This window comes from Numida meleagris, chromosome 10 (assembly GCF_002078875.1).
Source record: "Numida meleagris isolate 19003 breed g44 Domestic line chromosome 10, NumMel1.0, whole genome shotgun sequence".
Classification (NCBI taxonomy): domain Eukaryota; kingdom Metazoa; phylum Chordata; class Aves; order Galliformes; family Numididae; genus Numida; species Numida meleagris.
In genome coordinates, this window is record NC_034418.1 from 17,818,215 (window position 1) to 17,844,020 (window position 25,806).

The 25,806-nt window shown below is 44.1% G+C and overlaps 1 protein-coding gene across 19 annotated transcripts in view; it reads left to right on the forward strand.

The window, feature by feature from the left end:
• Nucleotides 1-25,806, forward strand: part of BANP (BTG3 associated nuclear protein) — a 131,876-nt gene that overhangs the window by 34,811 nt on the left and 71,259 nt on the right. For all 19 annotated transcript variants that reach the window (XR_002442273.1, XR_002442274.1, XM_021408837.1 and 16 more), the window contains 2 exons: nucleotides 4,171-4,410; nucleotides 20,279-20,446. Coding sequence is in view for 17 of the 19 variants with exons in the window: in XM_021408837.1 (XP_021264512.1) it covers nucleotides 4,171-4,410; nucleotides 20,279-20,446 (408 nt within the window). In the remaining 2 variants the exon portion in view is untranslated. The remainder of the gene's footprint in view (nucleotides 1-4,170; nucleotides 4,411-20,278; nucleotides 20,447-25,806) is intronic.

Sequence of the window (25,806 nt, forward strand, 5' to 3'; positions counted from 1 at the left end):
CTTGAAACCATTGTGTTCTCCGGTCACAGAGGAACGGTCAACTGTGTTTTGAGATAAAAGAAATGGACTTAATACAGTCAAAAAGATTTGAAAACAGCATTGAAAAGCAAACTAGTTCTGGATTCGGCAGGCTGGAGATAAAGGCACATTTTCTGATCTTGAAAAAACTGAAGAGAAACTAGAAACGTAGATTGTCTGTCATTGAAATGAGTTTCTGAGTGCAGAGAGCAAATCAGATAAAAACATCAGAACTTTTAGCACTGGAAATAGGAATGATCGAGAGCCACTTTGCTGATGATACAGTATTTGGCGTGCAGAACTGCAAGGAAGTACCTTTCTGCAGCACGTAGTCACATGGCAGAGCTCCTCTCCAGAGCACATTTTGAATGCCAGAGTTTAAGTGGGACAACAGAGCCATTAGGAAAATTAACGAGAGAAAAATCCTTCGGGGTGAAACCAGAAAGGTTTATGTTTACCCTGGCATACGGATGAGCGTGTGCGTTTATATGTGCTGATTTTTAAGAAAAGTGTGTTATCTGAGCATATTTGTCCTCCCCAGCCCTTCACGTGTTCTTTGTCTTTTGGCTGCCTTTAAAGAGTAGAAGCCTTGTGCTGCTGTGTGTGATTGTGCAGTGCCTAGTGGAGTCCTGGCTCGGTATCTGACTGTTGCAATGTACGTACTAAATAACCTGGCTCATCGAGATCCTATCTAGATATTAAATATAATGCCTGATAATTCACATCAGGAACCATTACAGTGAACATAAAAAGGCGGCTTGAGTGCTGGAAGCTTCAAACGAAGTAGCTTTAATCAATAGTATTTATGTGCTAAATAATTGCTTAGGGAAAAGAACATCCATCACACTCCTCCTTTTTGTCCCTCTCCCTATTCAGTCTCTTTTTTCCACTCGTTCAGAGCCAGTTCCCTCATGACTGGCTCTCTGCTTCTTCTTCTCCCCATTATTTTGGGTGTCAGTCTTTTCCTATTTGTTGTGTACAAGGTGCCACATGTGTTGACAATTTGGTATGGATAATATTTTCATAGAAACCTTAGGGACTTGGAAGGGACCCCCAGAGGCCATCTAGTCCATCTCCCCTGCAACAAACAGGGACATCCACAGCTCCACCAGGTTGCCAAGATCCTGATCCAGCCTCACTTTGAGAGTCAGGGATTTTCATGTGTGATAAGGAGAATTTTAGCTTGTGTGCCAGTGGGTAGCTCAGAGAGACAGCCATGTGTAACTTCACTCATGTAAGTTCCACCAAACAAAATGATTACACATCAAAGCCTGTGGACCTCAGCTTGTAAGGCTTTGGGTGATGGTTACGTGTATATGTTTGTATATGTGACCTGGAATGCATGGGAAAGGAAGAGGCGAGGAGGAGACTGTGCGCATCCATAGAGCTGTCAGAATTTTTGTTAGGTTACCGTGCCTTTCTGAATCATCAGTCTCTCATTACCATCAACATTTTGGTACTGTTTCAGGTGTCGTTTTGACAGGAAGAATTTCATTTAGAAGACAGCAGGGAATGAATTAACGTGGCACCTTCAAACCGGTTTGGTTTGGACTGAATGGAATTGTTAGCATGAATGTTGAGTAGATGTATGTGAAGACCACTGGTAATTTCATACAAGTCATTTTCTTTAATGATTACTTGTATTTCTAGAGGGAAAAGGAGGCTTTCAGATGAGCTTTTAAAAGCAGGATGAAAGTAGAAGACAGAATTTCACGTGGGGCTTGCATTCGTAGGTCAGAATAACAAGGCAGTGTCTTTTTTGCAGGCTGCTAGCAATAAAAGGACAGTTGCATGTGGTGAAAACAGTATGTTCTGGACTTGGTGCCAGTAAAAAAAAAAAAAAAAGACAAAACCACACAAGTGATGATTTTGCAAAATGATAAAAATCTTGGGATGGTGTGGGCTGATAGCAAGAGTACAGAAGAAAGGTTTTGCCAGTGTGTTAATAACTTGCACCTAATGGTAGTAATAGTGGGAACTGGTACGGTTGTAAGGTTTGGAAGGAGTGTGGCATCTTCCTTGGGCTTCCTAATTCTCATTGAAAAACACCCACATCTCTCCGATGACATCTTTGCTTTGCCAGCCCTGTCCGCATTTTTATCAAGCACCCCATTTGTCTTCAGGAACAGAGTGTTATTTTCCTTGATAATGTTAACCAGACTTGTGGTGAGACCAGACACAGTGGCATTCAAAACAAGTCGTAATCAATCTGAACCACCTTATTTTTCAGATGGCACCTGGTGCTGTGGACAGAAAACCACCCGTGTGCTCTATTCCCTAGTTTAGAATCAAAAGTGAGGTACAAGTAAAAATATATGTAAAGTACTTTATGTACTTATGAATAAAAACGGGAGTATAACAGTATATTCAGAACAGAGAATTAAGTTCTGATTTCATCAGAAATAAATTTGAGGGACTAGCTGCTCCATATGTCAGTGATAAGCACTTTTGCCTTAGACATTATTATATTTGATAATCTGCTTTTTGTAATGATACATCGCTATTGCACAATCTAACATTTGCTCCATACTGTCATTATTCATTGCAATTAAATTGCGTCTGGCAGCAGTGGTATGACCCAACCTGAAGGTCGTATTGAAAAAGTGTTCTGTGTGTTGGAGTTGCTTTTATGTTAGGTTTTATTGCGCATATCCTTGGCTTACAGTCTAGGGAAATGCAAGCTGACAGCATGTACCAGTTGTTAGAGGTAAGGCTGCTGATGGCTTGGGGTTCGATATGAAGAGTGCTCATTGGTTGGAATGCTGTCACTTTATTGGCTAAAGGGGTTATGGAAGACAGGGCTCTGTGACTTCATATGTACCATAAAACTCCGTTTCAGAGGCATTTTGTGCGAGATAAATAATGTCACTGAATTTCCTTTTCTCATTTTTACCATTCCGAGGGTATGGGAAACAGTGGGAAGATGCTGTAACGCTCAAGGAGCCAACGGTTCCTAGGTCGGGAAGCTTTGTGTTGTACTCCACAAAGAGCAAAGCCAGAAATCAGACGGTCTCAGTCAGTGAACATTTGTTGTTTTTCCCAGTTCCTACCGACGTTGTCAACATTTGTACTGGGAATTCAGTTTTTACTTGGAACGAGCGTCTCGCCCTGTGTCATGTGTTGCATCCCATCCTCTGTTAGTGGTTGGTCATCCTTCTGAGCTCGGTTCTAGTTCCTGGTTAGTCTCGAAGCCGCTAACTTTTGGCATTACCAAAGATTCGCTTACAGTGAGGGCTTGGTATTTCTCTTAAAATGAACAGTTTTTCCCCCCTCAAACTTGAGACATTGAGGCCAAGTCAAAAATCTTCTGGAGATATACATACAGATAAGTGTGTGTGTGTACACAGAGAAGTTAGGTGCAGTTCTGGCAGCGATTAAAATTAAAATATATTGTGCTGCTAATGACCTCATCCTCGATGAGAAGCGAAAATGCACTGGGGAGATGACTAATGATTAATTTATTATCTTTGTGCTGGGACTATTCCTTGGTAAGCTGTGTTTTTAGGAAATAATATAGAATACTGGCCAGTAAATTTGAGGGAAAAACAAAATTTTGCTTGGGATGTCTGGCTACGCTTTGAGTGATTGCTATTGCTTAAAACACTGTTTTTGTAAGTGATCAGACAAGTTACTGCCCACTATTGATTATAACTTCTTAAATTTATAATCTTGCTTAGACTCATTTTAACCTGATGCTTTTGGGGAGAAATGTGGTTCGAGGCTGCTAGCTTGTTGAAATTAGCTATACTTTGAGAATACTGTGGGGTTGCAGTAATTCATTTTTAGGGGATGAGTAACTTGTTAAAAAATGAGAACGTTGTGGATGCAGTGTGCTTTTTCAGCTGTTGGCTTCTAACATGAGGCACTTTGAAAAGCTATGTGAGAGCAAATTGGACATGGGGGCTAATTGCACCGCGTTCCTTCTGTAGAACAGAATGTTAATGGTAATTGCTTTGCTCACTGTTGATGTGGATCTGAGAATAACTTCTTATCCACAACAAATGCTGTGAGCCTATCAGTCATTCTAGATCTGAAAGAAGCTTATGGAGACGACAGAGAAAACGGAAAGAACTTAAGAAATGTTGGCTGCTGCTTGAACCTCGCTGTTGCATTCCTGGTCACGATAACAATTTCTACAATCTCTGTTTCTAGAGGATTACCCCAACGGGACGTGGCTCGGAGATGAAAATAACCCTGAGATGCGGGTCCGTTGCCCCATCACCCCTGCTGACATGCTGCACATCAGCACCAACTGCCGCACGGCCGAGAAGATGGCACTGACGTTGCTCGATTATCTCTTCCATCGGGAAATTCAGGCCATCTCCAACCTTTCAGGCCAGGGGAAGCATGGGAAGAAGCAGCTCGATCCTCTCATGATATATGGAATTCGCTGTGAGTATAATACCGAAAGTTCCCCGTTTGTACTGCATAGGTAAGGCAGCGACTGTGGGCTGCTCCCAGTTGCGCTGTGTTTTGTGAGAATGGGGTGTGTTGCCAGACAGATGGCTTTTTAGCTTTTGCTTATGAAGGAATCCTAATGGACTGCTTTAAAGTAGCTTGTTGTGGGCCAGAAATTCCTCAATCTTAAAATCTGAATTCAGATTTAATTGCAGCTAGCAGCTGCGAGCGCACCAAGTGTAACAAATAATCTGGCTGACAAATATTACTTTGGCTAAATTGGAAGAGATCATAAAAGGAAACGAGTTATTTATTTAAATATTCATACAACCATAGAATCTTTTGAGTTGGAAGGGACTCTTGAAGGTCATCTGGTCCAACTCCCCTGCAATGAACAGGAACACTTAAATACTACTCACATGTTCAAAGTAATAGTCTTTATCTCAAGTTTTTGCTTTCCATTTGCGTTCATTGGTTCAAAAACCTTGCTGACATTGAGATGGAAAAAAAATTGCAATCTCTTTTAAGGAGAGATTAAGTATCATCAAGTCTGTGGATTCCCAGCAAGAATTCACACGGTGCTAATGTACAATGTCTGTTGTAGTGTGCATGATTTTTTGGTTATTAAAGCTATTATGCGGTAACAAACAGATATTACTTACATTGCAGAAGCAATTTTGGCAGTGTGAAAGGTATTAAATACGTTTTGCATATGGAGTACAGCAAGCATAGCCCCTAGTGAGGAGTGAAGGAGAATATGGGTGTGTGCATCTCGCTCTGATACGGTGGCTTCACGTAGGGGGATTACTTGGTGAATGCATTAATGAGGACAGCCAAGTCTCTTCCTCGTGCTGTGGTGTAAATATTTTACTGCAAAGCAAGTAGGTGAAGACCTTGCAGACATCCAAACATCTGACACAATGCTTCAGCTCTTGTGTGATACCTTTGCTGTGTATAGAGGGAGCAGAGCTTTAAGTGTTGGTGTACAATTGAGTGTGTCTAAAAATGACCAACTTGACTCGTTGAACTAGGTCTCACTCTTTCTAGTCAGATCTTATGTAGATCACCCGTGGATTAGTAGAGAAGGAATAATTTGTTATACTAAAATGTTTTGTATGCCATTGCCAATTTGAAATGCCAATTAAGGCTTAAGAACATAGCCAGAGAGAGCTTATTTCCATTGCTGTTTGAAGAATTTGATGTTCTGTTTTTATGCTTCTGTTAGGGCAATGGGTTTAATAGTTACACGGAAGAGTGTTTGATGATGATACTGCTCTGCTTTCTATACTCTAAACTGAGCCAAGAAATAAACTCCTATTGACCTGTTTTCATTTCTAGTAGTTTACTGGCTATGTCAGGGATGGTAATAGGCAATAACCATTCAGTTTGCTGCATGAGGCCAACTGTCTTTTTGTGTACCTGAAGCAGACGATGTCAGGCTTGTACTGCAATCATATTAAATCTGTATTTGTTGGGGAGATTATGATCCAAAGGAATTTTGATCTCCAAAACCTGCTTATCTATTGATCTCGTCAGTGCAAATGATCGTGTTACATTGTTTTTAAACCTAGATAGATTCTTGTAGACAGTGATTTTTAGACATATGTCAAAATGAACAGCCTTCTCCTCTTCTAGCTCCAATTTTAAAACAATTTTGAACTCTTCTCCCCACCCCTTAAATCTGTGAGCACACGTTAACTTACAACTAGTTGCGTAGGAGGAACGGTTTTTTGAAAGGACGAGCATTGGGAAGGAATGTGTGTGACCAAACGCTCAAGCGAGGAGCACGTCCATTTCTATGAGGCATTCTGATCCTAAAGAAATTGGATGACAGAGGTGATCCCTGCAGGTGGGAAGGGTTTGCAGTGGCAGGAGTGCCACCAGCCGCTGGCGATGAGCAGCAGCGTTCTGAGTGATGGGCACAGGAACTGCTGGGTTTGTCTTTCGTGCCACAGGCACAGTTCTGAAAGCTCCTTCTGCACGCTGTCTGACGTGTTGCTTTCTTTTGGGAACCGATGTGTAACCACTGGAGGCTGTGTGCCTTTGGAAACAGCTGTGCCCTGCATGAACCTGCCCGCAGTTGGTTGTTTTGGGTGCCTGGATGTTAATGGTGGTTGAGATTTGCATCTGTCGTGTCAACTAAAGAGAATTCATGTAAGCTTGATGAAGCAATAAATTTACCAGGAACAACATTGGCCCACAAACGATGATTTCACGTCATGTTATCACTACCAATAATTCATTTAAAATGCAGTTTGGTTTCGGTAGGCAGATGATGAATTTGCTGCGATGTGAGAGAGCATATGGATGAATGCCTCATCGCAGTTGAGGATGAGGTCCTGGCTGCGTTGTACAACTCCTGTCGAGTTCAGCCGTGCCAGGATTTCGTCTTTCCATTTGTCAGAGAGGAGGTGAGAAGAGCCCCAGCACACCGTGCCCGCTTGGCACTACCACTCCAGAGCCCATCTGGTTTCCATTGGCAATGTGCTGTTCCATAAATCCTGCTGAAAACTGAGTGCGGTGCTGGCATGGGAGCTAAATTATGTTGTTGTCCTGACTGTGTGGTTTGCTTGTGCTCTGAGCAGTAATACTTTGACGCGTTGTGTTAAACTTAAATGAAAATCTCATGTCATCAGCCTTGCTTTTGCCAATCGTAGCTAGCAAAGCTCAAGCCAGAGCGTAAGGGATTACATTTCTCCTTTTGTTTCAGGTTTCTTTAAGTTTGTCAGTGGAAAGCTATTTCTTCCTTTCTTTTTTTTCTGGAAGGGAAAGAAGACATCGAAATCTGTGTTTAATAGAAAACATTTTGAATAATGTGCAGAAGCTATAGGGAACGAACGGATGCATGTCTATGAGAAATTCTTGGTGTACTGCACAAGGTTTACCACAGGGAGATGGAAGTTTATCTTTGGAAGTGTACGTTCTCATTTGTGGTATAAATGGTATAAATGTGCTTGTGGGGTGGCAGCAGCAGTGAAGAAAGTTTTTAGGCAAGAAACCAAAATGACTTAAATGCACGATGTGTCATTAAGAAGCTCATTACTTCAACCCTGCTGAAAACGTAGACGTCTTCTCATGAAATATAAGAACATCAGCAGTTCTCATTTTCAGTGTGTAACGAAACTTCAGGTTTAGCCCTTTGGAGGTCTTATAGCAATCTCTGCAGATGAGTTTGAAAAGGAAAAAAAAAAAAACAAACCACCCAAAAACCCAACGTGTTTCCAAATTGAGAATTTTGCATTTACAAGAAACTGTGTAACGTGGAGGATGATTTTACATGTGGCCTTGGGAAGCGTGGAGAGGGGTTTTCTGAACTTTGTAAAAACTGAGCAGTAAAAGACAGCACCACTATCAATAGTCCTCATTGTATAAAATAGTAATACTAGGATGGAAAGGAAATAACATGAATTATTCCCTGCATAACTTTGCTGTTAGTGCCTCGTTTCTGCGACGGCCTCTTGCGTCTGCACACTTGTTTCTGCAGGCTCTCACCAATCCTTTTTTAACGTACGTGTCAATTTTGGCCAAACTTGACAAGAGAAGGCACGGTCAGTATCTAGAAATGAAATGAAAGGCAAAGCGAGGGGCTGCATGGAAGAGAGAGATGTAGATGCACGGTGTGCAGGGAGAGCTGTGCCCTTATGTTCTGTTGTGCTGACGGACACCAAGGGTTCCTCTCAGTAGGATCCCTGTGGTTATGACTGGCTGCAGCCCTCGTCAGTTCAGTGCTATTCTGCTGAATTTCCCTGTCTGCTTCCAGGACTGCTCTGTAGAGTGGATTTCATTAACCTTCAGTTCATGGGTTAACGCTTATTTCATCTTTATATTTTACTAGCTGAAAGATACGAATAAGCTTTGATAGAAGAGAGCTCTTCAGAGAGCTGTTCGGATAGAATTAAGCACTGTGTTGCTTTACCAAATTTATCGACACGATCCTGCTTCAGATGGAGAAGCAGACCACCCGCATTTGTTTAATAGGAAACACATTTGACTCCTGCTTGTGTAGAGCGTGCTACGTAGAGCAGCATGTTGCATTTGTATATATGTACTCATGCACATAATGCAGGTCAGGCCAGTTTCAGCAGCTTGGAGCCTGTCCTGTAGATTTTGAACGTGCTGGTCACAGTAATTCACTCGTGTTTGAACTTCTCATTTGCTTCTAATGAAGGTTTTGATCTTAATAACAGTGCAGGGTATAAAACAAATGCAGCACGCTTCTGCTCCGTCCGCATCGTCATGCTTGTCAGTGTTGGGGGAAAGGTAAGGAGTTGCATCTCATAGACAAGCTGTTAGCTCTAATATTTCTCACCAGAGGATCTGTCTTAGGAGAGACTTCAGACTTCTGTTGTTATGTAGAACGTTTTACATAAAACACTGCAGTTACTCAGTGTGTGTTCTACAAATGCAGAATCTTTGCTATTTTTTTCCACTTTAGAAAAGCTTTCTATCTCAATGTTTTTATAAATTACGCCCATTCTTTTATTCTCCTAATCTCTTTAAACTTGTTTTGCACTCTGTCTTCCTTTCATTTCCTGGGCTTCACGTGTGTCTTATTATGGGATATTGCCCTAGAACATACGGCATACATACAGTGGTACAACGCACTGCTGTACATAACTGCAACACGCATTGCTCCAAGTGCTGGTTATGAGTGACTGGAGGCACACAGCTCGATGGGGGATTCCATCAGGAGGCAGATGGAGGATTAAAAAAAAAAAAAAGGATCAAATTTAAAAAAATGGGCATTTTGTCCTATCTCTCCTATTTTATCAGGACTACAAACTGATGCGATATTTTTTTTAAACCCGAATGGTTGTGGCTACATTGCTAATTGCATTTGCAGTCCATCTCCTTGGACAGACCAACTAACTGAAGTCAGTGCTGCTCCGGGTGCTCTGGAGGTTGGGCAAAGAGCATTGGGTCAGTGCTAGCTCTCAAGCTGGTAATTTGCTGCAGATTGCCAATGCTTTCTCTTTAACCCGTGCTTCTGTTTCTTCGTTATATAGGACGTTAACTAATCTTCCAAGCTATAGTACTCTGAAACAAAGTTGTGTGGTTTGTGTCCACATGGATGAGCTAATCTTGTGGTCCCTGGAAATACTTTTTGCCAACATTTTCTTCTCCTAGTAATAAATACTATGGAGCAGTTTGGAAATATAAACTCACTTCAGCCCGTTCCTTTGAGGACAGGGGTGTTATTAGACATTGCAGTGCGCTTCTTGACTGCCAGATCGTGGTTTAGAGGTAGGGCAAACTCCATTTTACAGTTCAAAGGGTTGAATGTAAGTAAACAAGGATTCGCCCAAATCTGCAGCATCATGCCTGCGGCAGATGGAGGAGCTGAAGCAGACTCTCCCAAGCTGAGTGCTATTTGAAACCTCCACTCTGAATCTCACTGAGTGGACCACGTCCATCAGACAAGTTCTGGAAAGCTGCTTTTATGGTTCTTTCTGTGATGGTGGTAACTGGTACAGGGAGAACTGGGGCAGAGAGCAGGAGGAGTCTGCAGAGCTGCTGAGCTATCTCATACCTCAAGCAGAGAGTGAGAAGCAGAGCCTGAGAGCTCAGCACATCTTTAAATGAAAAGAAGGGGAAGAAAAAAAACACATTTGTTATGCTTTTATGATATCCCAAAAGCATTATTTGTTTGGTACAGCACCATCAGGGAAGGCCTTGATGCAGCAGTGCTGCTTTTTTGCAAACATGTTGTCTTCCTGAGAGCTGCAGAAGTCTGGCTTCAGTTCCAAATAGCTGCTGCTTTGTGAATCAATTAAACGCTGCCACATGGAGGGAAGTGATAACCCCTTTTGAGGCTAGGCAAGAAGATAATATGAGAACCCATCGAGTTTATCTCGGCACCGCAGTTCTCATAAATGGCATCAATGCTGGCCCTTGCTTACTGACTTTATGTAAGCACTATAATTTAATGCTGGCTGTTGTTTTCTTCTTTCCTGGGTGCTTGTGTATATTTCAATTACTTTCCTGGCCAGTTACTGTTTAATAAACTGAAAAAAAAAGAAAGTGGCAATTCTGGGGGAAAAGAAGGAATAAATTGTTTGCAGGGTGTTTTCTCTCTCCATCTCCCACTTCTCTTGTGGTTCTTGCATTGTAAAAGCGATGAATTTAGTTTTCCATTTCCAACTGCCTGGCCTGTCAGTTGTAACTGCGACTGCGTGTAGCTTGATTGTGCATGATGTGCTGTCAAGCATGTGTGAGTTCATGGGCTCTAGAGAAAGAAGAGAACTAATACATGAGGTCACTTGGACCATCTCTTTACGGCTTAAACGTGATTGTTCCATCCTGTCAATGCTTTTGCGCTTTGGCCAGGCGTATTTAACATACGTGCTGAAGTGCCCTGCTCTGTGCTGAAGCAGACCCGTCTACGAACGTGAAAAGAGTTTCCTTAGTGATTTCAGACATTGCTTCAGGAGGGTATAATGCAAAAAAAAAAAAGGGTCCACATTGCGTCGTTAGTAAGAGAGAGATGCTCAGTGTGAAAATTCCTGCTACAAATATGGTAATTCATTTGCATGATAGCTGTAGAATGAAAACCTAGGGATTCTTAGGTGGATTTCAGAAGTCACTGCGGATTGCTGTAGTAAGAATCCCCAAACACTGATGGCATCGAGAAGGGTTGGGCCCTTTCTGGTTCACGTTGACGGCAATGTCCAAGGATCTTCTCCATCAGCACTGCGGTTCCATCCAGGAGTTTCAAGTGCAAGGGAAGGCTGATTTCTCCATATGTGGAGCCTTCTGCAGGGTCACAGCTGTCCGCAGGGCAGGTGCTGCACGGTGCGGTGCTGCCGTCCCTCTGCGGTCTGAGCCAGGAGCTTTCCTTGCTCTTGCTGCCTGTGCTGGAGGCCGGCAGCTCCCCAGCATCGCTCGGGCTCGATCCGTGCATAAATAAAATACGGTGGGGTTATTTTTGATCATTCCAACATACAGCATCCTTTTTCAGAGAAGTTCCACCGACAGACTTTCGCGAGAAAGCTGAACTTTTGCACTGTGCTTTGAGAAGACGTGAGCAGTCAGAGGTAACATAGCTGATCCCTGACATGGTGAGAGCAGGAGCAGCCAGCACAATGCAGATGGGTCGGCGCACACGTAACGCACGCTGCCCTGGAAAGCTGACGGCCGCGGTCGTGGGGAGCTGCGCGTCCACAACATCTCGTAAACGGAATTCCAGAAAGCTGCAGAGCTTTCCCTTCCCCGCTTTGAACTCTCTCTCCTTCGTTTCCTAAGGGTTAAAGAGCGGCGTGGGGAGATGCTTCAAGCGGGCTGCAAGTAAAATGTAAATAAATTCCCCGCAGCGTTCAGGTTTCTGTCGTGCCAGCCCTTTCCAAACCCACAAGCTCCTTCGGAAGGGGAGAAATTTTCGTTGTTGATTCCTAAGCGAGTTTTTCTTGGCGGCACGTGGGGCGGTGACTGCCATCCAGATGGGATCCTGAGGCACCGCGGCGAGGGCTTATGTAACGGGGTGGCTCGGGGAGGGGGGTGCCGAAAGCAAAGCCCTCTGCTCTCCTTTTTCCATCGGTTTCACCGCGGGCTCTGTCAGGTTAAATTGTGGTGCAGTGTAAAAACAAACGGCTGTTTAATCAATTCCTCTTTCAAGGCGTAGAGATCAGAAATGACCTGACGTGTGATTGTTGGCAGCGGCTCCTTCGCATCAGAACCTTTTATTTCGATCACGCCTTATTACTTCAAATTGGGGGCTTCCATTTGTTTTCAGCTTTGATTTCAAGCAGTAAGTCGATCCCTCGGCAGTAAACACACCATATACCCAGGTGTATGACTGCCGATGGGCCGTGCGGGAGCGGTTCTCCCCAAAGAGGGACTAAGAGGAATAGGAGGATCCTTGCTCGCTCAGTCGGATCATAAATGAACTCTGACATTTTGAACGTGCCAAACTGGAAGGTGAATTGATTTGAAGGCTCAAAAGCACGCATGCATTTTTATCACGCGGAAGGGTGAGCGCGCGAGATCTTTGATTTGGAAGGGGGATTGGTCGGGACAGGGCTGGCATCCTTCAGGTCCTAATCTTCGTGAAGACGTTTCAGATGAAAACACTTGTGTAGTCTGTGTGGAATGCTGCCATCGTGACTTTCAGCCGTAGAGATATGAAATATGCAATTTCACTTTCATACTGCGACCCAAATGTTGCATGGATATATACATTCTGGGAGGAAATGAAACATAGATCTTCTGGTTTGGTTTTGTTTTTTTCCCCAAAGTATTTTGTTTCGTTTGCTGTGCCTTCAGATTTGCGAGATGTTTTTCAGAGCTAGGAATCTGTTTTCCTTCAAAACCGGGGGAGAATAGAAGTGGTTCTATTTCATGTTGTTGCTGTGGAGCACCTTTCACGTAGCAGGGAGATAGCAGGAGATATCCAGGGTATAAACCCTCGGGTTTGGTCTGGAATTATTTTCTTGTGGGGTTAGTTCATTTGGAGTTAAATTTAATTAAGGAGTTAGGCTCCTGCTAATGACACTTGGGTTCTTAAATGCTTACGTATAGGCAGCTGCTAATATTGGGTCACCATCAGAGCACTGCGATTGAACACACAGTTTGGAAATCCCATCGAGTGTGCAAGCAGGAGCAAGGAACACCGCCGTGCTCAGGGATTGACCCCCTCCTGTCTGGGAGCAGATCCTGGTTGTGCACCCCAGGAACCCTGAGCAGCAGAAGTGGAGATGGAGCAGCGTTGTGCAAGGGCTGTGCATGCTGCTGCTCCTCGCCGGGCCGGTACATGGCTGCTCCACTAGATGTCATGGTTTGCGTGCTCATGGCTCTGCCTTGAGTCAATCAAACAGGTTCTGCTCTTGGCAAAGCAGCTAGAAGCAGGCAGGCATGGTTAGCAGGCAGGGGGTAAGGTGTGAGTGGTTGCAGGAGTTCTTATGTTGGAGAGCAGGATGCATCGGGGCACTTTCGAGGTTCCAGGTGCTAAAAAATAAATACATGGATATTTTGTTCTTGAAACTTCTGATGAAAGCTTGCAGACCGAGATTGGTCCTTTTAATCTGTGGAATATTTAAAACAGTTTTTAGTTTCGTGTTTCCACTGATTCTGTGCTCCACTGGAAAAGAATAAAACCCAAGTAAATACTTAGAACAAATATTAATGAAATATTCTGACCAGTTGACTTTTATTAAATTACAATTACAGGTTAGCTAAGTGGGAGTTAGTAGCTAGCATTCGGGTTAATACTAGTTATTCTTTCGAGGAGCATGACAGTACATTGTCAGTGCGAAACATCAGCGTTAGCATCCAGAGGTGCTTCCTATTCTCACGTACAATTTGGGTCTCAGAATGCTTTCAATTTCGTAACGCTTTACATTTCTTAAAGTAAAAGGCAGCATTTTGTAGCAAGCAAGAACAGAGAGAGACATCTCACGCCTCTTGGGCTGGGCTAATTTAAAAAGAGAAAGGAAACCCTCAGAGCAGGAAAAATAAAAGAATAAAATCCAACGCTGTCTTTCCCTGCAGCGAGATGATGCTGCCTGGCAGGAGCTTTGCAGAGGGCTCTTGCAAGCTCTGTGACCAGGAGTGCTCTGGACAAATGCAGGCGCTCCCCGTGGCCGCGGCTCTGCAGCTGCACCTCGGTAGGATTCCTCCCAGCCAGAGACTTCATTTGAGCTCAGCTTCGTTTTAGCAGCCGAGATCACATCGTTTTGAATCGTTAGTTTCCCCGACCTAGCTAAAAACACGCTGCTGCCATTTGTGTTAGAAGGATTTTCATCCTAAAGGGCGACCCATCCCATTCCTCAGCTCCGGGGATTCTGGGGGTTGCTGTGGGGTTTAGGGCCGTCGGGGCGTGGGTAATTAATTGTTAGAGCCACGTTGCTGTGCTCTGGGGAGCAGAGAGGGGCACTGCACAGCTGGATTCAGCTCAGCCTGCAGAGCTCGCTATCTGCGGGCCTGCTTCTGTTCCAGCTGCCTCGTAAAGCGATGGGAATACTCATTTAGTTCCTTAATGGGCTGACACGTGTATTTATGTAACCCCGGAGCGCGATGGCATCTGGAAGCCTAGCGCAGTTCTGCTGAGCGATGCGCACCTGGGAGGAGTGTATTTGCGGTGTCCCTAATGTTAGTCCTCGTTCCCTACACTGTATAATCACACGCTTCTATTTCGGAGCAATGACTCACTCACATTTTTCACATGTGGAGTGTTTACCTCAGGCATGCCTCTTTTTAAGATTATGTCCTTAATGATATTCAGGAATTCCCTTATTCTCTCATCACGCCAGACTTAATTTCCTTACTGTAGGTGAACGCTGTATGGGTATTTGTTGTAAAACAGTTGTGAAATGAGCAGTTATGCACTTGGTCAGAGAGTCATTGAAGATGACGTTCCTTATGCGATCTGCAGTTAGAGTTCCTGTTGTCCACACGGGAAGGAATTTGATTAATGTGTAATTTTGGCTTTTATGTATTATTATAACTTGGTTGAAGAGTGCAGTAGAATAATCCATTTGTCATGGGACCTTATTTGTGCAAATCCTCTTAAACCGTATCTTCTGCACTCAGGGGAGCGGGACGTTCGTTCTCGTTAAGAGCTGACAGTGGAGCTTGCTTTTAACAGCTGGGATTTCACCGACACTTAACGTTGATTTTCATATTTGAGTTTCAAAATTCTTGTGGTTACTGGTGCAGGTTTGGTAAATCCTCCCTTAGCTTTGCGTGGTAGAATAGGCTTTCTGCTGAGATTGAGGCTGCCCGTATGCACCCCTGAATGCCATCTGTGTTGGAAAGGGTGCACGCTGCGCTCTGCGCTAAGTTTGTAGCTGTTGGAAAGATTTGAATGTAAGAGTTAAGCAAAGGAACCGTAGGGACAAAATGGGAAGCAGGACCGGCTCGGTAGCTGAGGCTCCGTTCCCTCCTCCTCCTCTCCCCAGTTCTTCCAGCTGCCCCCATCTCTTTCTGGACGTTGTTCATCCCGTGGATGAGAGCAGCGGTGCAGACAGCAGTGGTGACACGGGGGCACAAAGCACGTGAGGCTGCAGAAGTCACCCGCCAGCCCACGGAGGCAGCAGGGAGGGCCGGCATCGCCCTGCCCAGCCCCACTCATCTCGGGGCTGTGCGGGGGGGTTGGCCTCTGAGCACTGGGGAGCGTACCCCCGCCTCCTCCCAGCCCTAAACGAGTACACAATCACTCGTTGAGAAATTGCTTCAATATGGTCAGTGCACGGCCATGGTTTTGTATGGGGAGAACTGAAGCCCGAAGACGCAAGAAGTAACAGCAGAGGTGCTCGATCTTGTTGGCGTCCTTCGTGCGGCAGATTCTGTTGTCGCGCGCTATTCGTTTCGTAAAAAGAGCTCCAAATGCATGACCCTGCTGTGAAAAAATGCTTTTTATTGGCCAAGCCCCCAAACCATCGCCCCTTTTTCTGATTGTGTGCCGGTGAAACCTGCAGCCCTTGCTTTTTCACAGCGCCCGTCTTGTGGCTTAAAAACGAAAGCGGTTCTGTTCATCAATTTGATCACTTGAATCTGAAATTTGATTGAATTGGAATCCTCTGCAGCGGGGCAGACTTTAAAAGTAATGTTGAAGTTGAAAGTGGAAAGAACAGCTCTCCATGTGTGCCTGCTTGGATCGCACTCGACGTGAGCACGTCTGTTTTTTTCTGGGGTAGCACTTTCCCTTCGGTCTTTCAGAACCTAACAATAGAAGAGCACGAGTCTGTGCCATCCCAGGATAAAGGGCAGCAAAGGGAGCCCTGCCAGCTCCGTGAATACAAGGATTTGCCTTTTAATTTTGCAAGTAAATCTGCTGTTCACGGAGAATGGGAAGTAGCACAACATACAGCATCTAAATGCGAGCTGTTGACATGAAGTTTGTTTTTTCGGAGGCGGATTTTGAATGTGGAGTATTTCGTGTCTGGTTTTGATATTACAAACGTCTTCTCTTCCTCCTCAATTTGTTCTTAATTAAATTTTGCTACAATTTAGTGTTTTCTGTGGGTTGCTTTGTCTGCTGACTGGCTTCTGACCTTTAAGAAAGAGAGGAGTACTTTCTCAGGAGCGTTGTTTTCATTTTTTTTTTCTTAATTCTGTTTTATTCCCTTACGAAAAAAAACATTTCAAAACCCCCAACATTTTGTCCATTAGATGCCCCATGGGAACGCATGGCCATTTCAAACACCATTGCTGGCAATCTTCCTGCTCTTACCAGCTCACCTTTACCATCTTTCCAATTTTTTTTTTCCCCTTTGTGCAACAAAAAGATTTATTCTGTGACGCACAAGAAACGTTGTAGAACTTTGTGTCGTGGCATCTTTTAGTTCTCAGCAAATGTGTCACCAGAAGTGGTGCGGTGTTCCCGAGCTGGGCTCTAGCTGCAGCGTTGCACCTGCTGCTTTTCATGCTGCCTTGCTGACTTTTCCCAACGTGCAGATGCTTTCCTCCTCGCTTTTGCTGGATGACATTTTAGAAAGCTTTATCTGGGAGGTGAGCTTCCCAAAGCAAGCGAGCTCCGGACCCTTCGCATTTAAAAACAAGCACATCCTTTGTTACTGGTGGCCGTGCCTTGTCCTGGAGAAAAGACCTCCAAGAACACGCTGCCTTTTTGCCGAGGCACTGGATTACACTGCTGAATGTGTCTTGATGTTTTTATCAGGGCTGTGATGTGGCTCAGGGAAGCTGTGCTGCCCACAAATTGCGGCGCTTCGTGCTGCTTTTGACTAGCAAGCGTTCTGAAAATCCCTCTCGCCGAAGCATTGCTGTCTTTTCTAATAAGGACTTCCCCAAGTTAAAGGTCTCATTTGCAGCCACTTGCTTTATTCCTGCCTTTCATGCTTTTTTTTTCTGGCGTTTGATGTGTTCAGAGCAAGCTGCTGGGCTGAAAGCTCTCCTGCATGTGATCACTTATGGGAGAGAGCAGCGAGGCAGCACGCTTACGTTCTCGAATATTGCTTGCACATGTTCTCGAGATGTATCTCTCTGCTCGAGGTAAATCATATTTGTAATGTTACGGTGAAGGCTTTCTTCGGGATGTGCATGTGTACTTCAAAAAGCCCCCCCCCCCCTGCTATCAGCTGCATCAGCCCTTCCTTCAGCCATCAGCAGGCTGCTCCGGGGGCAGTCGCTAATGACCTGTTAATAGGGTAACGCTTGGAGCTGGAGCGCCAGCGAGATGCATTTATACACGTGCAATTCAGTAGGCTGGATGTCAGCTATCTTGGTGCTTAAGGGCCGATTTGTCACGCCCGATTTGCACGTGCGGTCGCTGTGGCTGAGCGTGCGGTTGTGGTGTGCGTGCAGCAGCTGCATCATCTGCACCAGTTCTGTGCCTTTGAGCAGCTCAATCAGACGAAATGGGTAAGGGAAAAGAAATACACCTGGCTGTGGCAGACTCTCCAGTCCCAGTTCTGCTTTTCTCACTATACCCTGTTCAGCTCGTCATCTGCCTTCCCTGCTTTCCTCTGTAGTTGTGCTCTCTCTATGAAGGCAGTGGTCCCTCTGCCCGGTATTTTGTGAGCGCTCCTTATCACTTCAATTAGCTTTTGCTGTCAATAAGCCGAATGTCTTTTCTTGTCTTCTGTCCACGGAGCAGCTTCTGGAATGCTTTGTGTCTCACCTCTCGACCCAGCGTCTTTCTCAAGCTCTTGTCCTGCTGGCGTTGGGTCTCCCAATGCAAACAGCTCGCCGAGGCTCTTGTCATAAATGATATTGCTTTGGATTTCTGTTGGGATGAAGTGATATCCTGGAATGTGCCGTGCTAACACCGTAAGAGTTAAAATCCCTAGCTGGATTGCTTTACTGGGAGAGTTTTCTCAGACCTGCAGCCAGTGCAGTCACTTCTCTAACGGCAGCGCACAAGATGATAATCATTAAAATGTATTTATGAACAAAATACGGACATTTGTTCAAAATGATCACGGAGCATATGGCTGTGTTATGCAGGACAACGCAAGTACTCCGTGTGCACTGACAGCTGAGGTCATACCAAGAGTTAAAACACGACTGTTTTTATTGGACATTGCTGCAAAGATTTATAAACCCATTTCTCCGTACAGCGCATATTAGTAATAGATTGCACTCAGAAATGTGGTCTCAGTATTTACAGTACAGTATGTGCTTTCCTTTTGCTGACACCCATGGAAAGGAAACTGTTGCACAGCAGCAGATGATAATTTCGATCGGTTTTCCTCCTTCCCTACTCCAACCCTTGGTTTGGAGACACAGTGCAGGGGTTCTAAAGCAACCTCTGTGTTAACGTGGCTCTGTCACTTGCTGGTCACCAGTCCTTGGCCTTTTAAGAGTGCTTTGGAACCGGCTCCTTGATGCCAGTGCTTTCCTCCTGTATGTTCGAGTTGCTTTTTGAACAAATCTATACTAAAATAATAGGAAGTGTCAGAAAATAAACAGCTGAAGAATGATGATGACTTAACGGATACGACGTTCCTCTTGGCCACATTAGGTCGGTGCCCCTGGATTTCACATTCTGAGGACTATCAGCTCAGGTATAATAGAAAGGAAAGCCCACAGCTCTTAGTTTGTGCAAACCTGGCATTTTGCTGCTGTCACCTTGGAGTTATTTCTCTTGCAGGAATGGACGTGCCCTGCTCAGAGGGCTGTACAGCAGCTTGAGTGTAACTACTTCCCTTGTGTACTTCAGGATCCTGTTGGGGTGTAAATTTGTAAACCCAGTAGATTGAAAAGCTGGTTTTATTGTGCCGGGCATGGTAAGCGATTAATACAAAAAGGAGTACAAGAATTTTAAGAGCTCCTTCAAGCACAGCCACATTGACCAAAACCAAATACTACAGCTTCAGGTTGGTTTTTAACTGCGTTATTGCAGAACTAAATCTGAGAAGTTTAGAAGTACTGAAATTGCACCGATTGTTGAATGTTCGGATGGTTCTGGTTTACATCACAGTTTGGAAACTTTGACTTCACTTTTTCAAGTGTTTTTTTTTTTTTTTTTTCTGCAGTTGCAGGGGTTATAATTTTCCCTTAACGTCCAGTCAGACACCCCCCAATTCTGAGTGCTTTCAGCAGCGTGTAAAGAGCTGTGAGGTTACAGCAAAGTGGTGTGAGAAGTGCCTTGAAAGAGCTAGCCATGTACAACATGTTTCCTTCTCAATTTTTTAGCTATTTGTCCAGATGTCGAAATGAGTATTCTTTGGACCCCAACGAGTATTTTTGCACCACTTCTTGTACAACTAGGCTTCCACTTCGAGTGCAGAGTTTGCAGATGCTAACGAACGGGGTTTGTGTTGGCAGTGGGACTCCATCTGTATCAGCTTTGTTTCAAAACACTCAAACAGTTCAACTCACAAGTCAACATGGTGTTTTTATAAGAGTTTGGCAACTTAGCACCAAATGCTGGGAAGTGCAGAATGTGGCTCTTTAAATGACTCAGTAATAGTAGTAACGTTTTCAGAAGACTTGAATGTTGTGCCGTGTTTTTATTGGGTTCTATTGAATCCCGCACTGAGTTTTAAGAGTTTGTTTTATATGCAGCTTTATGTGGCCTCGTACTTATCATACGCACACGTCGTGAGCGCTATCAGCAATAAATAAAGCTTTCTCCAGTTTGGGCTTAGGAGAGCTGGCTCCTTCTGTTGCTGTACTGCTCATCTTAGATGTGAGAGTGCAGTTTCCGCGGGTAGAAGCATGCATTCAAAACTTCACGGTAGCGATGCTTGTAAATACACAACTGTGCACCCTTAATGTTGGGAATATTGTTGAAGTTGTTGCTGAAATCACCCCACTGTACAGCTTCTGACTGCCACCGTTTTTCTGTAGGCTGCTCTGAATCGTTCAGTTCCTTGTTTGCCCGGTGTGCACGGCAGCGTGCGTCAGCGGTGCGTGTTCCCGAAAGCTAGGTTCCATCCCTTTGTGTTTCTCTCTCTAATTACAGGTCATCTCTTTTATAAATTTGGAATCTCAGAGTCTGACTGGTATCGGATCAAGCAGAGCATAGACTCCAAGTGCCGAACAGCTTGGAGGAGGAAGCAGCGGGGCCAGAGTCTCGCCGTGAAAAGCTTCTCAAGGCGAACGCCTTCGTCGTCGTCTTACAGTGGTTCAGGTAAAGAGAAAGCCCCTAAAATCCAGGAATGTGGAAACATGCAGTTTTTTGTTATATCTCACAGTTATTTTTATTGTTATATCTGCAATTGTCTTTCGATACACCTTGCACAGGTGTAGTGGGAATGCTAAGTCACAGCTTGAAGCAGTGACTGAGCACCTGGTGGGAAGGCAGGGCCAGCCCAGGGGAGCTCAGCTGCAAGCAATGCACCTGAGTGACTGCAAGGGGTAGAGCCAGGACCCGTCCCTTCCCAGCCCTCATTTAAGGGTTGGCAGAGGAGGTGAGGGGATCTTGCTGGAGATCTCTGCGTGCCTGAGGCCTTCTGAAGGTAAGCAGATTCTTTCCTTTGTTTCTGTGCCCATGGTTCTTGCATTTGAACAAGTCCTCGCTTGCTGCAGCCTGGGACTTTGCTACTCTGCTGCACTTTCTATCACATTACAGCAGATTTTTCTCTTAAGTTACACCTGTAACAGGTGCATATTGTACCCACAAATCTGTTGGTTTTTTTTCCCCATAAGAACTATAAAGGGAGACAGTTCTCCTCTCCATTTCTTAGTGGATTTTGTATTATTGTTATTTTTTTCTTAAGTACCATTTATCATGGGCAAGGAGACCTGTTTCTCCGTTACAGTATAGACACGTGTCTGCAGTGCTCCTCAAGGAATGACTGCAGCATTCATTTAGTAATTGGAGGCAGCCACTCACAGCTAAATCGTGGTAGGTTCAGTGCAATCCAGCCACCTTCTGGTACATGCAGAGTCCTTGGCGGCCCCTCCTGGGGCTCGTTCCACAGTCAGTCCCTGGTAGAGTGAAAATCTATCGCTTCTACAAATTGTGGCTGCAAAGCCACTGGTTGGAACGTACTGCTGACCCAGGATAGGAAGCGAGAGGTGTGTTTGTGCACCAAAAGGAGAGGGAGAAGGGAAACTGTCTCTAAAGCAGTTGTAAAATACGGATTTCTCAGAAAGGAAAGCGTGGTACATTCCATGGTGTAAGAGAGATTTGGCTTTGGTGATACGTGTGTTCTCTGAACTGACTTCCCAGGCATGGTTGGGAATGTCCATCCCGTGTGCTAATTGACACAGTTCACAACGTGCAGCATCACACGTGTAATTTCCCACGATAGACTTTCAGTAGAAGGTCAAAGCATTTTATCTGCAGCTGATGCTCATGAGTGGAGTCAAGTGAATAAACCTTCCTCAGCGTGTCCGCACCGTTTAGTAGGACGTGCTAAATTTTGCCTATAAAGTATTCTCCTCTGTAGAAATTAAATATGTTGTAGCTGATTCTGTATTTCCACATAGGTGCGTAGGCATGAATAATAATAACAAATGAAAAATACTGAGCTAAGAAGTGTTCTCATAGGACGTTTCTGGCTCATGCTTTTAATATAAAGCAGTGTTATGGGACATTTGTACATCATATATTAAAACCAGTGTTTTGGAAGTGAGCCCAAAGAAAAGGAAGCAAGTTTATTTGCCTGCATAAAATTTTTGGTTGCATGTTAACACTAACCACTGTATCTCATGCAAAGGAAGCCAAAATCTGCTTTCAATGGAAACTTTTATGTGCTGGAACTGGGAATCAAATCCAAAATTTTCAAATTAAAACAACTAATCAACCTAATGATAACCATAAGCCGTATATATATGTTGATGGGAGTTTTATTTTCAGTCTCCTTAGACTAAAAGTGCAGTAGTAAGGGGCTATTACAGGCCTGTGCTCATTAGGCCGTACGCTTTGACTGTTGTTGAGATTTATTATTAAAAAATATTATCTTTAATCTCCAGGTTGGGAGATTTGGAGAGACCAGTATAGAGACGTAAAACACAGATTCGGGGAGTTCTTAACTTTAGAAAGTCATAAAGTAAGATGTTGTGGGTTGTTCATTAAGCTGAAACCTCCAGGTTTTTTTTTTTTTCTTCCTTTTAGCCTGGTCCCAGTTCCACAAACACCACTCAGGAATATCTTGTTCCATGGGTACAAATGCACCTGGGGTAACTGCTGGGATTTGAGCTTCCCCCCCAATCTCCTGCATTTCCCCGGTGTTCTGTGCCACCTGGGGCTCCCACTGTGCAGGATGTCTCAGCTCCCAGCTCCTCTGGATAGCAAAGAGGTGACTGCACGTCTGAAGTATGCTCCTAAACATGATGAAGACCCTAAATATGGTCCTAAAAATGGTGGAGGTCAGCCGAGGCATCTTGACATGTCATTTGCAGGACTGCACGTAAGCTGTGCAGCCAAAAGTAGAGAACTGGCAATAGCATTAACATCTGCCTTTGGTAATGGTATGTGAAAATGTTCCATGGATTCTGAGTTTTTTTGTTAATTTCTTTAAAACATTGCTCTTACTCAGAATGTCTCTGGCATCGTTTTCTGGGAGGCTGTAAAGATGTTAGATGAATTCACCACTACATTCGCACCCGCTGTGAAAACGTTGTTAGAAAAACAGCCCCGTTCTCAGAGCCAGGTGGTCCTCAGAGAAACTAATTGCATTCCAAAGGCAGGTGGGAGCGGGATTTCACCTGAAAGAAGAAGAGGTAGGAGGAAAAAACAGGAGGGTGGGATGGATAAAGGGCTGAGTCAGGGAGGAAGGAAGGAATAAAAGAAGATAGAAGTAAAAAAAAATTCACACAGAGTTGAGAAAGGTAGCTTCCACACCACAGGGCTGCGATAATCCTGGTCTGTTCAGGTATCTCCGTGAGCTGCTCAGGCTTTGTCTTTGTGGTTTGACATCTCTGGAAGCCCTCGATGGAATTACAGCATCATAATTCACAGGCATCTGTTCCTTATTATATACACTGTATAGTGGATATAGCAGAATTCCTGCTGCCAGTTAGCAGGAAGGAGAAGTAATATTTCACAGCTCTGAAGTAAAGGGGGTCTGTATTTCACAGTTATGACAACATAGCTGTCAAAGACGGCTTTTGAAAGTGTTACATATCAACCCAGACAGCTTTTATGGTAGCGTTTGTTTCAAGGGGCAAGTTAAGGTGAGCCTCGAATGGTCTGGAATCCAGCTACTTGAGAACCTGTCTTTCCCACTATTGTTAGCAGGGCTTAGCTCAGCTTCTAGGTGCGCTCTGCAGAAGATTATCTGTGCTTGGTTTCACTGTGTAATGCTTGCTCCATGCTCGTTCATATGTAATGGGCATTTTTGTTATGGCTCGGTGTATCCCTTAAAAAGGGATTAGGAATACCCATGGAATATTACCCTTTGATGCACAGCCAAATGATCATCATTTCCTAAGGAAGTTTTAGGGCTTACTCTGAAAGATGTTCCCTTAGCATTCAGGAAACACTTCTCTTTGAAGATGCTCCATTCCCATCAACAAATACGCTGAGTAGATGCGTAGTGTCATAGTGTCTGCCGTGCAGATGAGCTGTTATCATTGTGTTGATTTAATCATCATAACTTTAATCATTAAGTGATGATTAAATATGATTTTGAGGGCCTGAGTGTGAATGAATGAACTCTGTGTTCCCCACATGAACTCTTTCCCATAGTTTGGCAGTGTTTTTCTGACTATGAACTTGTAATATATTGTGGTTCATGTTGAAGTTGGGATCAAAAGGTACAACGGAAAAGACAACTCAAATCCAAAGCAGTTGTTTGGCTTGAAGTAATATTATTTTCATCACCTCTCTCTGAGATCTGATAATAGCAAGGTGTCTTTCTGTTATATCTTCATATAAACGTATATGTTTAAATCAACAGAAAGTTATTGGCACTTTCTTCAAATGTTGGAAAGGAGCACTGTTCTCTGTTGAATCACAGAGTTGTAGAATATCCTGAACTGGAAGGGACCCACAAGGATCATGGAGTCCAACTCAGTGTGTATCACGGTGTTTCTTTATGTTGCTGTGCAAGAAGCGTGGAATGGCTTCATCCTTTTCTGTTTGGCAGTGAAAAATTGTTGAACAACTCAACGTGTGTCCTGGTTTCAGCTATATCATTGGAAATAGTATTTGTGTTGGTTCTTGAAATAGTGTCAAATCAGCATGGCTCCTGTACGCACTCTCCTACGAATTCAGGGTACTTGATTTTCCAGAGGTTCTTTTTAGAAGCAATTACTTCGCTTCATTAAAAAAATAGAGCAGTCTGAAACTCACCTGTCTGTGACCTGACTCGTGCAGCTTTGGTTTTGAGGGATCTTATGGGTGGTTGACCACAGGACCAGCTAGCCTGCAGAGATTCCATCTCCTGCTGGTCGCAGTCCTGAGCAAACTGCTGTAGCTGAGCCTGGTTTGAGTGGGGGGATTTTATTAGGTGATCTCCAGAGGACTTTTCCAACCTCATCTGCTCTGTGGTTTGGTGGGTTTTATGAGCGTTGAGTTATTGCACACATAATAAATCTGAAATATTTACATCCAAAGCGAGTTGCTGTCCTTGAGCTTAATTCTTCTGCCCTTGTTGGACACATCCAAACTTTTAGGCTTTTTCTGCTTCTTGTGCATAAAAGCCCTCATAGTGCGTGGCTTTGATTTGCATTGTGTGGGCGGAAATGATAACAGATTCCTCTCTGCTCTGTTTATGATACGGAAGAATTAGCAGTGGAAATGCGACAGAAAGCACCACGCTGAGCCTGCCATCCTTGCATGGACCCGACAAGTTTTTGGCACTCGTTGGGTACTGCTCACATGCTAAGAGCTGAAGAGGAACTGAGCTGCAGACTAGGATCAGGAAGCTGATAGGGAGATACCAATGAACACCTCTCTGTCCTTCACCCCCATGGATGCTCAGTAAGATTGGTCTATGTTTAATTGTCTGGGCAGCTTTACAGTATCCACAAGATTTACAGTTGGCGTAAAGTCGTAGCAGGCTGTCAAATGGAGACAGAAATTGTTTCCTTATTTTTTTTCTGGCTCTTCCTTTTGTTGGGCTTGAGGCATTAATTGCAGTGGGTTGCTCCTCTCTGAGCCAGTGGGTTACTCCTTAATGTGTGCTTTCCTCTCTCCCTTTTTCTGATAGAAGTGGTGCACGTGGCTGCCATGATAATTTGGTGAGATATTCTTTTTAAATTCGTTAGCAGTCTGTGGAGGGAAGGGAGGAGGAAATGAGTTTTTTTGAGAGGAGGATTAACTGGAGAGTGCCTCCTCTCCCTTTCTTTTAATTTCTCTTAAGATTGTTAAAGCTGTTATCACAGTTTTCCATGCTGGAATTATTAGTTAGGTCCATGACTTTGGGATTTACATGTAGATTTGGGCTGAAGTGCTCGGCTGTGCCAAGATGTCAATGTGAAAACAGATGTCACAGCCAAAATCTTCAAAGCTGTTCTGCAAAACTGGAGCCATTTAGCACTGGATGAGTCAGGCTGAGATAATGGTTTACAATATACAGTTTTATTCCTGGGTAATGG